Here is a 16652-nt window from a genome sequence, read left to right as displayed (position 1 = left end):
CTTTTTATAAATACTATTCATTCAAAAAGGTGTTATAATTATAAATATGAAAAAATATTGGACTGAGAAAATAATAACTAATGTACGTTTTTCAATAAGGACTCTTTTTTTTAAATGTTTTTTACTCCAAAAATTCTCAGAGACTGTAATTTAGTACTTTCCTTCACTGATATTTCCAAAATTAAGTTCAAAACTTGGCATAATAAATCAATGATAATGTTGTACAGTTAAATGAGTCAAATAATCTCATAAATCTCAATTTTATTTTAAATGTCACTTAGGGCCTTTTATACTTTTTCTTCTTTATTTACAGAGTTATCTTAATATATTGTAAATTATTACCTTTGTTATTGAATGTTTTAAAAGAATATTTATATTTTTCTTTTAGAAAATCAATTCTGAATATGATTAGTTCCATTTAGTTACATAATTGAATTGCTTTAAAGATTTTAGTTAAGATTTAAAAACACAAGTAACCATATTGTTGATCTAGAAAACAATTAATTTTGATAATTATGCATTACAATTTGATCTAGATCTGTTAGCATGACATGAAAATTTGTAGTCTTTAAGTTCAATTTAAAGAAATATCTCACAAATTTTTAAAATGTACTTTAAACTTATAATTTTAGGATCCCGTATGCAGGGTTTAGAATTATGAGTGGTCGGACCACTGAAACTTGACTTGGAAAATCATAAAATAATTTTTAGTGGTCCTTTGGTTTAACAATCGATATAAAGGAATGGTATGTTTGTAACAAACATACTGCTCCTTATCCATGTAAATGGTAGATCATTTTAGAATTTTATTTACGTAACTGAATAATAGAATAAATTATCCTACAATAGAATATGGTAGAGTAAAAAAAGTAATTAAGGAAATTTTTTCTCATCTAACTAATTAAATAATGTAATATTTGTGTAGCATTACTGAAGAGAAGTAACCATAACAACTTAGGATATTTTTATCACAAATTATTGTTGTAAAAAACAGTAGTAAAACATCTTTCACTACTACTTTAAAACTTAGTTTTAAATCAAAATTCTAACATAATTCTTAATAGAAATAGAAAAACACCTACAAATGCTTCAATTATGAAGTTAACTTAAAATCATTGAGAAATAAATAAATACTACTTCTCATTGGGTTTCACAAAACGAGAGTGTTGAGATAAGAAACAAAAAATTACCTTTTACAATTTTATTTGTGTAAACAATCGAAAAGTTTACAGCCTTACAAAAGTTTAACGTTTTTGATATGCTACACAGCAATCGCTATAGAGAAATATTTATGTAATCAAACAACTAATGAATAATTTTACAATAGTTCGAAAGAGAAAAAATTTTATCGCATGTCTATTCTGAAGATGTAGAATTTTATAAAAAAAAACATTTAATTAAAAAAAAAATATAATAATTTTTTTAAATTTCAATACAATCCAACATTTCCTCTAAATTAAGAATGAACTCCAAATAATAATGATGAATAAAAATAGCACTAGTAATTTTTATTTTAAAAAGAATGGTTTTACCTTAGTTTATTTTAGAGGTGGTATATTTAAAATTTAAAATTCACAGGAAAAATTATCTGCATTAGAATCACTTATTATTTCTCAGACAACAGAATACTGAATACTATAGTAATAATAATCCAAGAAATTAATTATTCACAAGGCACATTACTATTTGTTTTGACATTCCTGCACAATATTTTCAAGCTGTTTAAAACTTATCAAAAATAACCAATTATACAAATTACTAAAATTAATACTAATTGAGAAAATTGTCATATTAATTCTTAGCCTCAATGGAACTAGTCGTGACTGTCATGCTCACGAGGATTTGAAATAAGTCATTCTTCCAGAAAAACAAAATGGTAAGGTATTACTCAAGTCGTTCAGGGGTTACACCAGAAATAAGAATAACAACACAATTAAAAATAATAATAATAATAACTACACTAATATTAAAAACATGTAATACAAATATTTCCTTTAACTGAAAATAAGGAACCATCACATCATATAGGTATAAAAATAATTCAAGGTAAACAAATTTAATTAACTAAGAATGTAGTTCATTTCAATTTGTAAATATTTAAATGTTTAACTGATGGCTATAAAATCAAATTTAGAAAAGTAAATATAAAATATAAGGGCAAGGCATTATAAAAGTAACGCTCGCGGGTTAGACCCATCTCTCTACATGAAAATAACATCCTCTTCAAGTCTAAGCTTACACAAAGTTTTTTTATTTTTCTAAACAGGAAATGTAAATGCTTCGAAGGCAGACCACTCTTTCCTATAAATTAAGTAGAATAAATTCATCATCTAGAATTTAAGTAGTGATACCAGTGCGTAATCCATTTTTACTAACTTCACTGAAAAGTAACTCAGATAAATAAAAAGCAAGAGTGAAATAACAATTTCACTTTTGTTATTAAGAAATATGAAAATAAAATTTAAAAGAATACACAATAATTTATTAAAAAATTTTTCAAGGATTTATGAAAAAATATTTGTATTAAACAATAAAGAAACAATTACAAATAAACATTAAAAAAGGAAATTTAAAATAACTTTGGTGCCAGAGAATATTCTGGTGACTGTGTTTTGATTTTCAGTTTAATGTTTTGATCTGCATTATTGTCACAAATTAACATATTTCATTATAACTGAGAACATCTCTGAACAGTAATTTCTCCTTTAAATTCATTTTATAAATTTTTTTTAAAAACAAAGTTTAAGCAATACACGTAAATGGTTCAGTGAAAATGTGTAGGGACTTCTTATATCATTTAGTTACTAGTCCAGTGGTTAATTATTGATTTTTTTTTAAAATTCCACTTCTGTCTATGCACATTGCACTTGAATGGCCATAAAGCTGGAAGAATTAGTTACAAAATTGATAAGTCAAACATGCTAAGGAAAAAAAATCTTCAATAATATCAATAACTTAAGACAGTTCTATATAATGCAATTGTTTTTCAAAGTTAGATATAATACATGCTTTAAGCAGTCTAATACACATGAACAAAGAAAAAAAAAATTTAGATAAAAAAAATTGAAAGATAAAAAAATTTTTTAGATAAAAAACCATGCCAACAAAAATATAATATATATAAACATACACAAACACAACACAAATGAAAACTTCTTGTCTTCATATACTCACACAAATTTATTATTCATTTGGAGCATTAATAATTAAAGAAAAATTATTCTAATTTTCATAAGGAACGAATAAACTATCCTCTTTTTTTTCATAATGTAATAAATACTAAAATATTCTTCAAACAAGGATTGCCATTTTTTCTCAACTCTTATTTATCGTTATTTAAAATAAATAAATAAAAACTATGGAAGTTTAACAGTATAACTTCACTCTCATGAGCTCCTTTATTTATTTATTACTTTTTTTAAAAAAGTGACAAATAAACAGATTTAAAGCATAAAATAACTCACTCTTCGATTTCTTCAGCTGATAGAAATGTATCATTAGGTCTAGTAATTAAGGTATTATTCTTTTTCTTTTCATCAGAGGGTGTCACTAAAAATAAAGCTTCTTCATCTTTTGTGATGTAATCACCAAAATCTTGCTCATCAAATAATGATACATCCCCTAAATGGAGAAGATTGACATGTATTTAACATACAAAAATAAGGTTTATTTATTGAGATACTTATTATTAAAAAAAGATTTTAAAAAATACATAATTATTTTTGACACTTGAACATTAAAATTTTTTGGTATTCCTGAACATAATTAATGGGCCATTTGTCCAGGGTCTATATATATATATATATATATATATATATATATATATATATATATATATATATATATATATATATATATATATATATATATATATATATATATATATATATAAGTTCAAAATGAAGAATAAAACAAAGAAAAATATAGACATATGAAAAAAAGGGGGTGGGAAATAATAAGTAAGAAAAAAACAACAAACAACATTTTATTAAAAAAAAAAAAAAAAAAAAAAAAGTGAAATGTTAATTAAAAAACCGGAAAAAACCGGAAAAAAAGCCGGAAAAAAAAAAGATATAATCTTTTCTTCAGCCCAAACGATTATATCCGCAAAACAGAGTGCTTTCTGATATTGTATCAATAAAGCCAAAGCAAAATATATTAATACAATAGTGTGAGGAGCACTCAAAAAAAATTTTTTTATAAAATAACTACATAAAAATAGATCATAAAAAGTAAATATAACATGTAAAAACAGATAATAAAATAAAATTCACTTACTTATTCACTCACTTATTGTTTTTCTTAACTTTCTAAGTGTTTTCTTGCATTTATTTATTTATATATATATATATATATATATATATATATATATATATATATATATATATTAGTATTAAAAATTTAAAAATCTTGTTTAGTCTTTCATCATTATAGAGAAAGCAGAAAAGAAAGCAGTAGACTCCTCATTTTTAACACAAAAGTGTCATACAAGTCAAAAGTATAGAATTAGAAAATAAAATTTATTCAAACATTTACAGAAACTATTTAAGCCCTTAAACGCAAAACTCCTCATTCCAAAAGACAACTAATGATATCTATATAAAATATATAAATTAAATAATTATATAAGTTTCAAACAAAAAATATCAGCCTGTGGGTTTTTGGACATCAAACTCAAAAAGAGAAAAAAATCATATTAATTTGTTAAATATATGCAAATCTGGAGATCTAAGTAATTCAATTACTTATGAGCACCACAGGATAATATTTAAAGAGTATCATAAAATTATTTGCCAAGGCAATTATTGCAAGCAGAAGGCAAACCTGCAAAGGTATTTCAGTGACACGCGAAAAGTACATATTAAATTACTTCTGTTCACTAGCAATCTTAGAAAACATTAACATATACTTCTTCCTTTGATTTAAAGGGAATTTTTTAAAATTATCATAATTCACTCACTTTTTCCTAGTTTCTTACTTTTTGAGAAACTGTGACTCAGAATTTTTTTTTAGTGATGGAAGTAGAAAGTGAAACTTAGTTTGATTTTTCTTTTAAATTTTTGTGGCTTGCAATATTTGTTTTATTTACTTATGAAAAAAATTGGTTTAATAGAAATTGGCTTATTTCTTTGACCTATACAAAGCCACAAATATTTTATTTCAATCTCAAAACTAATTCAGGTAAGAAAATATGAAAGGTTTTAGCACATTTTTCAAAATTGTCATTTACAACTTTTCTAGTGACAAAAGTAAAACTCATTTTTTTTTTTTTTTTTTACATTTTTGTGACTTATAATTTTTGCTTTGTTTACTTGCTAGTTAATGAAACAAAAATTGTTCCAGTAAAAATATAATTGCTTTAAAAAAGAAACCCAATTTATAAAAAGTTCAACTTGATATACAGGGTTCCCACTCTTTTAACAAAGCAAAAATTAAGTACTTTTTTTTGAAAAAATTAAAGGTTTTTTGAAAAATTAAGGATTTTAAAAATAGTATAATAACTGTTATCTTTAAGTATACATATACCCCTAGTGAAAGTGACAATTATTTACCTTTTTGTTAATAAATAAATAAATAAATTATAAAACAACTTTATTATAATGCAAGTACTGATACAATTGTATTTATTACCAGGCTTTGCCAAAGTGGGTCCAGGCAAATTTTGCGACTCTGGAAACTTCTTTCTAAGGTGTTTTTTTTTTTTTTTTAAGTTATTGAACGAGATCATTAGGTTTTGTTTAAAAAACAAAATAATTGTCCTTAGAACAAGACTTTCAAATAATTAATTATAAATTAACAAGATACGTAAATTCAAATGTTATTCAACTTGCTTAAAGAGCATACTAATGTGCATTTAATTATGAGAGAACAATGGAGCTCTTTTAACCTTATGAATGTTTTAATTTATATAAAATTATAATTATTGTTATTATTAATAAAGTTTCCATTACAAGAATTTAAAGGAGGCATCCAGTCAGAGGACCAATATATTAATAGACCAATATATATATAGAGGACCAATATATAATATAATATAGAGCACCAATATATTATTAGAAGACCAATATATTAATGTAAGAAGGACATGATTTCTTCCCCTTGCCTTGCTCTTCTTGTCTCTCTAAAATGCTCTACCCTAGATGAGTGGTCTCATACTAAGCGATAAAAGAACGATTTTTGTTTTTAATACTTTTGTAAGACTGAAAGAAAGTTCCTATTTATTATAGTGATGCTGAAAATTAAGGACTTTTAAAGGCCCTTATTTTCCAAAATAAAGATTATGGAGTTTTTAAAGACTTTTAAGGACAGTGGGAACCCTGATATATAAAAAGTTTGCTTACCTAACTCAAAAATAATAAATAAATATTTATTATTAAGAGAATTTATCATTTAGAGAAATTATCATTTATAATTATTATATTTATAAAAGCAAAAAATGAAACTTATAATTTTTTTGGCAAGTAATTTTTGTTTGCATAATTTGTTCCAAGAGAAATTGAAATAGATTTTCTAAATAAAAAAAAAATTTAAAAAAAACTTATACACTATTTTAGCTCATATAATGGAGTAAAAGTTTTTTCCCTTCTATTCACAAAAATATTAAGGCAAAAAAATTACATCATTGTTTTAGAATGCAAAAGAAATAGAGTTACCAAATTTTCTATCTTGAATTATAATATCAGATTCAACAACTTTCTTAGAGTCAGATTTCACAGATTTTTGTTTATTTGAAACAGCTTTCTTCTCTGTTTTTTTCTCAGTTTCATTAGACTGTTCTTTCTTTTTCTGATATGATTTTGAACTGAATAAACTATCATCATCAAACTCATCAAAGAGGCTCTGAGGGGCACTGCAAAAACCAAAATAAACATGAAAATGAAGGCAAATATTCATCGAAAAAATATTTAGTGAAACTTAAATTGCATATACATATATATGCAACATCTAAAATAATAGCTTAATAGAATTAAAGGAGCTTAAAACTAAACCTTAGAAGAATTATATTTTAATTGTAGACTAGCCTTTCTAACAGATGAGAACATTAAATACTCTCTTTCACATAATAAACTAAGCACTTAACATATATATTATCCTCAACTGAATAGAAATGTAATCTATATTTTTAAATGAGTACATAATGCGTAGTAAAATGCCTTTATGAAACCAAAAATCATTCAATTTAATAAATATTTTGAGATCTTAATACATCTTGCATCCAATCTTATGATTACATCTTACAGCGTCATTTCTAACAAGGAAGTCTGGGTATTGCAGATTACATGATATGAGAAAATAACTATATGCAGCAGGTGAAAATAGTGCACACTTGTCCTTTGGAAATAATGCAGTGAACTTGTCTCCAGAAACTTCCGTGACATGCATATTTGCACATAGCTTTTCTTTACTCTTTTCCTGAATAAATGCTTAGAAAAAATTATTATGGAATTATCATTACAAAAAAGGAATATTAAATATGACTGCAAAATAAAATACTGAGAAACATAAATTGAAAATGAAATATTTAAGTTTTGTAATATGAAAAAGGATAATTTGGCACGAAAGCATTACATATATATATTCATATATTTACATATACAGTCAAACCCCACTATAGTAAACCTTCAAGGGACCGAAATTTCACTTCACTATAACCGTTCTACAAATAATTTTAATTAATGGTTCCAATCTCCCCACTTTAATTACACATTATTTAAATAAATGACCAATAAAATGAAATACAAAAATGACTGAAAAATAACATGTAGTAACAAAAAATGTGCTAACTTTTATTTCTTATTACTTTTCATCTTGTGTTAAAAAAAATAGTAATCTGTAGCTGATGAGCAATCCTCAACATCAAATATAGAAACACTTCTCGACTCTCCGATAATTTTCCCTGAATTTAAGTAATTCCACTTTTTTAAACCTGTCTACTAGATTTCATTCCATGATCAAAACATGCACATGTTCAAACCTGAGTGCTCTGGATATGCAGTTGGTTGCGGGTAGTAACATCTCCACCTACTACACATCCAGAGCACTCAGGTTTGAATATGTGCAATGTTTTGATTAAGCAATATCTTTGTCACGCAATGCTTTGATGAAGAAGTGAAATCTAGTAAAAATCTGTTAAGCTTTTCCATTTCAGGCATTCTAGACCAATCCAATGTGGAAGAACTCCCCTGGTATGATTTTTAAATGCTAACTGCTTGGAGCTGATAATTTCACAAATTTTACTCAGAAAAACCCTATTTTTTCGAAGACACTAGAAAAATATTGGTCAAAATGGAAAAAATTAAAAATGACAAGACAGCTATTTAGTAATATGTATGTATTATGGAAATAGTTTAAATTGAAATTAAATTAAATTTAGTACAAGAAAGTTAAAAATTTTCAACATCAGTTCTTTAAAAAGAAAATAATAATTTCCGATTATTCATTTTAGTTTCATACAGAATTTTAGAATCTATATATTAATTTCAATTTATATTTTAAAATCCATATAATTTAAAATTTAGTTTGAGTGTTCATACTTAACAGTATTTGATACTAAAAAAAATTAATGTTATTTATAATTGTGAATTTAACATGTGCTTTGTATTGGCGTATAAATTTAGTATGTGATTTTAATTTAGTTGTAATAATAAAATTTAATTATGAAATTTTACCAGATCTTAATATAATTTTAAAGTTTTTACTTTATTATTATTTTTTTTTGTCGTGTCTATGACATAGCCGAATCAAATGTTTCCATGAGTCTTGATTACTGCTTCTGCGATTTGCTTGATGTTTTTTACTTTATTCATTTGCTTAAAACATTGAAGGACTACAGTCATGTTAATTTTTGAAAACATATATTAAATTTACTTTTCTTTTCAATTATTGCTCTTTAGTTTTCACTGAGAATAATACATTAAATAGCTATGAAAACAATATGACTATTATTTAAACTGAATGAAAATTTCTTTTAATATTTTGATTTTTCTTTTTGAAAAAGAGTTTATCCCACTTGGGTGGGAAGAAACCAATTTCTTCCAGTTGTTTTTTTCCATTTTGGAAGAAACTTACCATCCCTGATTTTAACACTATAGCAATTTTAACACATCAATCGTAAAGTCATAAAGTAAAACAATGGAATGATTATGAAATGAAGCACTGTTATATAATAAATATTTTATCACTAATCTTCCAATTCAATGATTCATTGTTTATTATTTTAGCCTCTGGATGTCTCAGTTTAATTATGTAATGAACAACTTTCAATAAGTTTTACTTCACTACTCATCCATTGTGTTGAAATCACTCACTTCTATCCACTAATCATGTTTATTTAATAATAAACTTGTATTTTTAAAAAGCAACCTGAACTTTTTACTGAATTAACAATGTCTATATTTATTGAGCAATGTCACACTAGGTATTCCTGCACTATCAGTGGTCTGTCCAGACATTTTGCGAAAGGTCCGTTTTTGTAAAATTGTGAAAAAATTGCTTGTAATTTGTGAATATAAAATAAACGTTAAGTCACATTCATTCAACCAGGGTCCTGCTTTTGTGAATTTGTGCAAATAGAGTCCTGTTATTGCAAAAAACTTTTTCAAGAAGTTTTTGAATTGTAAAGACATACAAGATTATACTCAACACTGTAAAATTATAATAAAAAAAAATTAAATTTTAAAAAATAAACGGCAATTGCTGCTACTATATTAGAGATGCAACATACAAATATTTGGTATTTAGCCTATACTACTGAATGCAGAATAATAATTTCGAACGAATAAAGGAAGAAGCGTCTGCCGAAGACAAAACTTAGTTCGTTTACATTTGTCCTTCTTTCCCTCCCTCCTGGGAAGGGTTCATTCGATCAACCACACAATAATGAAGATAAACAATTTGTGAAAGGTCCGATTAAAATATAAACTATTTTGTGAAGGGTCCGTTTTTAAGTTAAAATATTTTGCGAATATTTTATGAAAAGTTATTTTATGAAGGGAAATTTCTTCTAAGCAGACCCCTGACTATTGAAGAATATAAAGTGAAGACAACACTATGCACACGTAACCATGCACAAGACAAAGGTAAGCAATATTTATCTCTGCTACCTTTTATTCACATAATATTACCAACAGCACTTATCCATTAACTGCTTCCCGCACCAATTTTTTTAAAAAGAAAAAAGCCAAAAATTAGCATATTTTTTTATTAATAAATACAAGGAACTAAAACGAAACCTAATATACAAGTTTAAAGTTGAAATTTTAATCTTTCTTATGTATGAAAAACATTTTATTTACCACCAGTTTACTATCCCGAGTTATCAAGGGGAAAAAAAATTAAATACTAGTCTTTGTATGATAGTTTTTAAAACAAGGAACAACACAAAAATGATAGTTTCCGAACACCAGTGAAGCGATGCGCCATTATTTTAACCCTTTTTTTTCCGATGTAAATTCAGCAACCTTCGTGTATAAGATTGCACAAAACACGTGTGCAGTCCCACAATCCAACAGAAAAACTCGCAAACTTCCAACGACAGCAGATTAATATTATTAATTTTTTTTTTTTTTTGCTTCCAACCAAGTGAAAACGTGATAAAACAAAACGTTCTGACAAATTCTGCTACATCCGACTTTTCTCGGGATAATAAATATTTGCAATCTATACATACCCGAGTTAACTCGGGATAATAAATATTTGCAATCTATACATACCCGAGTTAACTCGGGATAATAAATATTTGCAATCTATACATACCCGAGTTAACTCGGGATAATAAATATTTGCAATCTATACATACCCGAGTTAACTCGGGATAATAAATATTTGCAATCTATACATACCCGAGTTAACTCGGGATAATAAATATTTGCAATCTATACATACCCGAGTTAACTCGGGATAATAAATATTTGCAATCTATACATACCCGAGTTAACTCGGGATAATAAATATTTGCAATCTATACATACCCGAGTTAACTCGGGATAATAAATATTTGCAATCTATACATACCCGAGTTAACTCGGGATAATAAATATTTGCAATCTATACATACCCGAGTTAACTCGGGATAATAAATATTTGCAATCTATACATACCCGAGTTAACTCGGGATAATAAATATTTGCAATCTATACATACCCGAGTTAACTCGGGATAATAAATATTTGCAATCTATACATACCCGAGTTAACTCGGGATAATAAATATTTGCAATCTATACATACCCGAGTTAACTCGGGATAATAAATATTTGCAATCTATACATACCCGAGTTAACTCGGGATAATAAATATTTGCAATCTATACATACCCGAGTTAACTCGGGATAATAAATATTTGCAATCTATACATACCCGAGTTAACTCGGGATAATAAATATTTGCAATCTATACATACCCGAGTTAACTCGGGATAATAAATATTTGCAATCTATACATACCCGAGTTAACTCGGGATAATAAATATTTGCAATCTATACATACCCGAGTTAACTCGGGATAATAAATATTTGCAATCTATACATACCCGAGTTAACTCGGGATAATAAATATTTGCAATCTATACATACCCGAGTTAACTCGGGATAATAAATATTTGCAATCTATACATACCCGAGTTAACTCGGGATAATAAATATTTGCAATCTATACATTCCCGAGTTAATTCGGGGTAATCAGTGAAGTGGTTAAGTGTTTCTTACGTTTTAATGTTTTTGGAGTTACTGCTTTCTCCGGGTATCTTCATTTGTTCAAACAAGCTACTTGAAGATGTTTGACTTTTCTCTCCAAATTTCATTTTAGGGAAAACTTCTGATTCGCTTGGAGTAGCTGCAGAACCGATTTTAGAAACATTATGCTGCTTTGAAGAATTTAAGCCTGCACAAAATTGAATTTGTAATCAGTTTATAGCCATTACATTACTTACAAAAATAAACAGCTGAACAATAGAACACTCATTTCTGCTCTCAAATATTTTTGCTAAACAGAGTAAAGAAATAAAATAGTATTTGTTAAAGTATAAAAAAAAATATCAACATTATATAACAATAAAAAAAATGCAAATTTCAATGCTTATTGATGGAGATTAAAGATTTATCTGTTTTATTTATAAATTAATACTTTTTTTCTGTTTGTTAACAATATTTTTTGTAAATAAGAGGCTTTAATGGGTGAAGAGTATTACATGTGTACTATATAATAGTTATTTAAAATAATTTTTATTAAACTTACAACAGGTTACTAGCATAAGAAAAAATTAAATTATCTCGGAATAATGTAATGTCCGTAACATAATGTTTTAATTAAATAAAACAAAAGATTTCGAAAGTAAAATTGAAAAATCAAATAGAAATAATTAATTAAAACTTAGTTAGAGGATGACCTCTTAATAAGCAAACCACAATGAAGAATTCAAAATTAAAGCACCTCATCTAAATTTTAATAAATATATGGATTTAAAGTAGTTTAAATTGAAAAATGTGCATGAAAGAATTTTTTTGATAAGTGGTTTTTTTTTTCAGGCTCTTCAAAAACAGGACAGAAAAAGAAACATAGATTTGAAAGAAGGAAAAAATAAAAGAAAATTGCTAATCAAAGGAAGTGTTGAATCTCATGCCAGTAAGATCATCAAGTTAATAATCAAAACATTATTTGAATGCTTTTTGTTTTTAGAATTTTAGAAAATTGTTTATTTTAAGTGTTGTGCAAGTTATGTTAAGTGTTTATACATAAATGTAAGCATGTATAAAACTTATAATAAATAGGTTTTCTAAAAACAAAAGAGTGTGCCCCCCATGCTATCCCTATGTAAGTCAGATTATTAAAACTCTACAGCATTTTATGCACACTTTCTCATAAAAACTGTGAATATTTAAAACTATGGCAGTTAATATAGAAATTGCAGGATACAAGGTTTAATCCACTATCAATGCAGGGCACAGTCCCTAGATGAAACTGCAAACAGTAAGAACAGATTCTTTTAAGGAATTTCGAATAATAGTTGAATAACTTTATAATGCAACCTTGAAACGTAAGGTTGGCAATAAATAAATATTTTGTGTTATATATATATCATGTTACATACCATTCAACTTACTTTAGAAATTACTTGGGACAAATCCATAGTAATTATAAAAAATAATTTTTAAATGCAAAAAGTTCAGAATATAATAAGTATGCACTTAAGTATTTATTATTTACAGAAAAAAAAAAATTAAATTATCAAGAACATTATTATTAAAAACTGTTAAATTTATTAATTTTGGTTAGCTTTAGCTATTGTAAAGTTAATGCGAATTGTTTTACATAGATTCTCTATTGTATTCTATAAACTACAATAACTAAATTTTTGTGCTATTTCAAAAATTTACTTGGCTAACATTTTGAGTAGTTTTAAACAAAAACATTATTTGACCCACTGACGGTTCCGTACGTAAAAAGTTGTATTTTAACCTGCACTCTTCTCCGCATAGAAAAAACTAGTTTTTCCGTGTTATTAGAGCAGGAAATAGTGTATTGGAAGAAACATTCCTTCAATTTTGCCCATTCCCAAGTGAGAATCCAAATTTATAAAAGTGTGCACAAAAATACACACCCCAAAAAAGAAAAAACAAACTTCACATATTTGATGTAAAACATCACAAGAAGTAAAATAAATTTTTACATCTTAAATATTAATGAATTTTTCGATTAAAAAAGTGACAAATTACCAATGAATTGCACAAAAGTAGAGGAGCTGCATAAATCAACATTCTTGGCTACAGACTGCATAAACGTGTCAAGAGTTTCAACTTTCTGATCACATGACAGCTTATCAGCAGTTGGAAGAGGAGGTAAATCAGCTTTGGGGAACTTTTTGCTTAACTTATTCTGCAGATCATTGATTTCACGATAGGCTTTGAAAATCTAAACATTCAATTAAAAAATATGTATCAGAAACAATTTCAAAGAACAACTATTTTAAATTTGTTTTAAAAAAAAAGATAATACAATATTAGATAAGATCAGCGACTTATTATGTTTTAGCTGAATTAGAAATTTTCCTTTTCAGTTATTAAGTTTTTTAACTCAAATCTTATTTCTAACAAGATATGTAACGATTTGGACACAATGGTAAAACTCATAGGAAAAAATCATGAGTTTTAGGCACGGAAAAATAAAATATGGTTCTTACTGCCCAATCCAAAATTTGATAGTTTTGTTAAGAAAGTGTTGCAAAATAAAACCCCCAAAAAACTAGAATTCTTTTGATAAGTTTAGTTTAAACAGTAAGTTACCTTTTTTTTAAAATTCTTGTCATAAATAAAATTAAACAATCACTTACTCTTTCATTTTTGATTTCTATTTAATATTTTAAAATAAATATTTATCTAAACGCATGTGTCTACAACATAATATTTTGCTGATCCTTGCAAATAAATAAATAAATAATAATAATCATCATTTTTCTAAAAATGATTTTCCAACTTTTTAAAATGATTCAAGTTTTCAAAGTTTATTGAACTTCAACTCAGGAATGGCTAAGATATCACGTGTTAATTTTTTGAGAACCAAATTTGAATACAGAATATAGCTCAAATGTTTTTTGTAAAATCTTACATTCATGGTTAGGAGTTGACAAAAAAATATAAGAATCTTTAGATAGCATAAATGATCATTTGTATATAACATATATGAAAATATGATATTTTTTTAATAAATAAATAGTAAATTAAAACGAAATTTTTTCTTTCAAAACAAAACTTAAATTGGTGGTTGCTATTTGAGCAACATAAAATCATATATGCTGCTTAAATAACAAAATTTATTAGTTCATTAAGAGTTTGTAGTAGAAAATTTATTGTTGAATTTTTATTGTCATCAAATGCAGCAATTATGGCAGTTTTTAATGTTTATCAGTTTTTACTGGTAAAAAGAAATGTGATTGAGATAATAAGGAGTTGAGTACACTGCTCTATGATACAAAAAACATATTTTTAGCATTTTAAAACTGTAAAAATGGAGTTATGTCTTGTTTTGAAGGTAACAACAATTTAAGTTTGCCCAAATAAAAATCACACAGATTTTACAAACAATACAAAATGCAGGATTGTTTTTTTTAACCGACATATCATAATTTTTAAAAATAGAACGTTTGATATAATTAAAATAGTTCACAAATTTCCTAATAATACAAACAAAACAAAAAGTATAAAATTATTGCAAATTTCAGTTTATAATCCAAAAAAATATAAGTGCAGCATTAAAAGCATAGTTTATTTACCCCAAAAGTTGTTGAGTCGGTTTCTAAAATGAACATGTACTCAAAATACTAAACTTAAAGAATTTGTCATATTTTATGTTCAAGCAATTGAACTCAAAATAAGAGAATTTAGAGAACAGCTTTATATCCCAGAATTTTCATGTAGCATAATTGTTTTAATCATTTTTTAAAATTTAATAAGTTTTCAGAATTAATTGAAATATTCAGTTTTGTTTCAATAGATACACCTAAGCTTTAATTAAAGTAAACAAAAAAGTATGTGCATCTCTATGGATGTCAAATATATTTGATATCTAATGTTTAATGATAATTTTTAATTGCAAGAAAAAAAACTTCTTCAAAGTGAACAAAGAACATGTTTGTATAGTGGAAACAACAATTTTTTTAGTGTTCTCCCTAAATGTTCTTATAAGGGTGGCTCATTTTGACTGCCCTTTTATAGACTTAAATGTACCCCTTTTGTAAAAATGTTTGGTTAAATATTACAGTAGCAGAAATCAGAAATTTCAGATAACCATAACTACTGAAAATTATTTTTAGGCTAAGTTAATATGCATAAAATATTTCTTATAATTTGAATATTTTGAATTCCATTTCGAAGGGCACTAATCTAGCTGATACAACTATAATTGATATAACTATCAAGATTAGTGCCCTTCAAAACTGAGAGTGCCATTGTTTTTGAAAAAGCATCCTGCCCTTTTTTATTTTTAGAGATCTCTGTTTAATGATTATATGAACTATTTACAGTATATAAATAAAATGAGAAGCAAAAATATTACTGAAAAATGGACAACATCTTCTTCACTGTGTAATGATGTTTTGAATAATTCTAGAGTGGTTAAAACAGAAATTTCATACAATATTGAAACTCCTCCGAGTGGTGCACTTTCTTCTTGAAATCCTGGAACTGAAATATCTATTCCAGTATTTGTATTTTTGAGTTGCCTAAAAAATAAAAAGAATCATTAACTCACTAAAAGAAACAGGCTATCTAGATTTAAATAAAACCTGATGGCCCTGACCACAAAAATTTATACCAATCTTTTTTATATAAATGAATAGGGAATACTGAAAAAAGGATAAGAAAAAAGCAATTTTTAATAAATTACATTCAAAATATTTTAAACGACCTATAGGTTATTCAAAATTTAAGATAGGTGAAAAATAAAAAGTTGAAATTTGACCTACACTACAAAATTAGCATTGAATCTATTACATGAATGGAAAAAAAAAGAGTGACAGAATTAAATAAACCTAAAAACAGATGATTAAAGAGATAAACCTTTTACAGATTCCAACTTACTTCACTTTGTGGGGATATGTTTTGTAGTGGTTACATAGTTCTTTATGTTTTAATGTTTGATTTAGTAAATTGATTTAGAAGG

The 16652-nt window shown here is 26.0% G+C and overlaps 1 protein-coding gene across 1 annotated transcript in view; it reads right to left on the bottom strand.

Annotated features, from left to right (window-relative positions):
• The window catches only part of LOC147816087 (uncharacterized), a 41926-nt gene that overhangs the window by 17435 nt on the left and 7839 nt on the right, over positions 1-16652 (bottom strand). Inside the window, exons 3-7 of the mRNA XM_087158134.1 lie at positions 16047-16212; positions 13712-13907; positions 11705-11879; positions 6654-6850; positions 3465-3621 (exon numbers count right to left, since the gene is read on the bottom strand). Coding sequence (XP_087014260.1) covers positions 3465-3621; positions 6654-6850; positions 11705-11879; positions 13712-13907; positions 16047-16212 — 891 coding nt within the window. The remainder of the gene's footprint in view (positions 1-3464; positions 3622-6653; positions 6851-11704; positions 11880-13711; positions 13908-16046; positions 16213-16652) is intronic.

The sequence above is a fragment of the Parasteatoda tepidariorum genome, chromosome 2 (genome assembly GCF_982258835.1).
Source record: "Parasteatoda tepidariorum strain Cologne lab strain chromosome 2, Ptep-v5.0, whole genome shotgun sequence".
Taxonomy (NCBI): domain Eukaryota; kingdom Metazoa; phylum Arthropoda; class Arachnida; order Araneae; family Theridiidae; genus Parasteatoda; species Parasteatoda tepidariorum.
The sequence above is the reverse complement of the archived record's forward strand: the minus strand, read 5'-3'. Positions and strand labels throughout refer to the sequence as shown.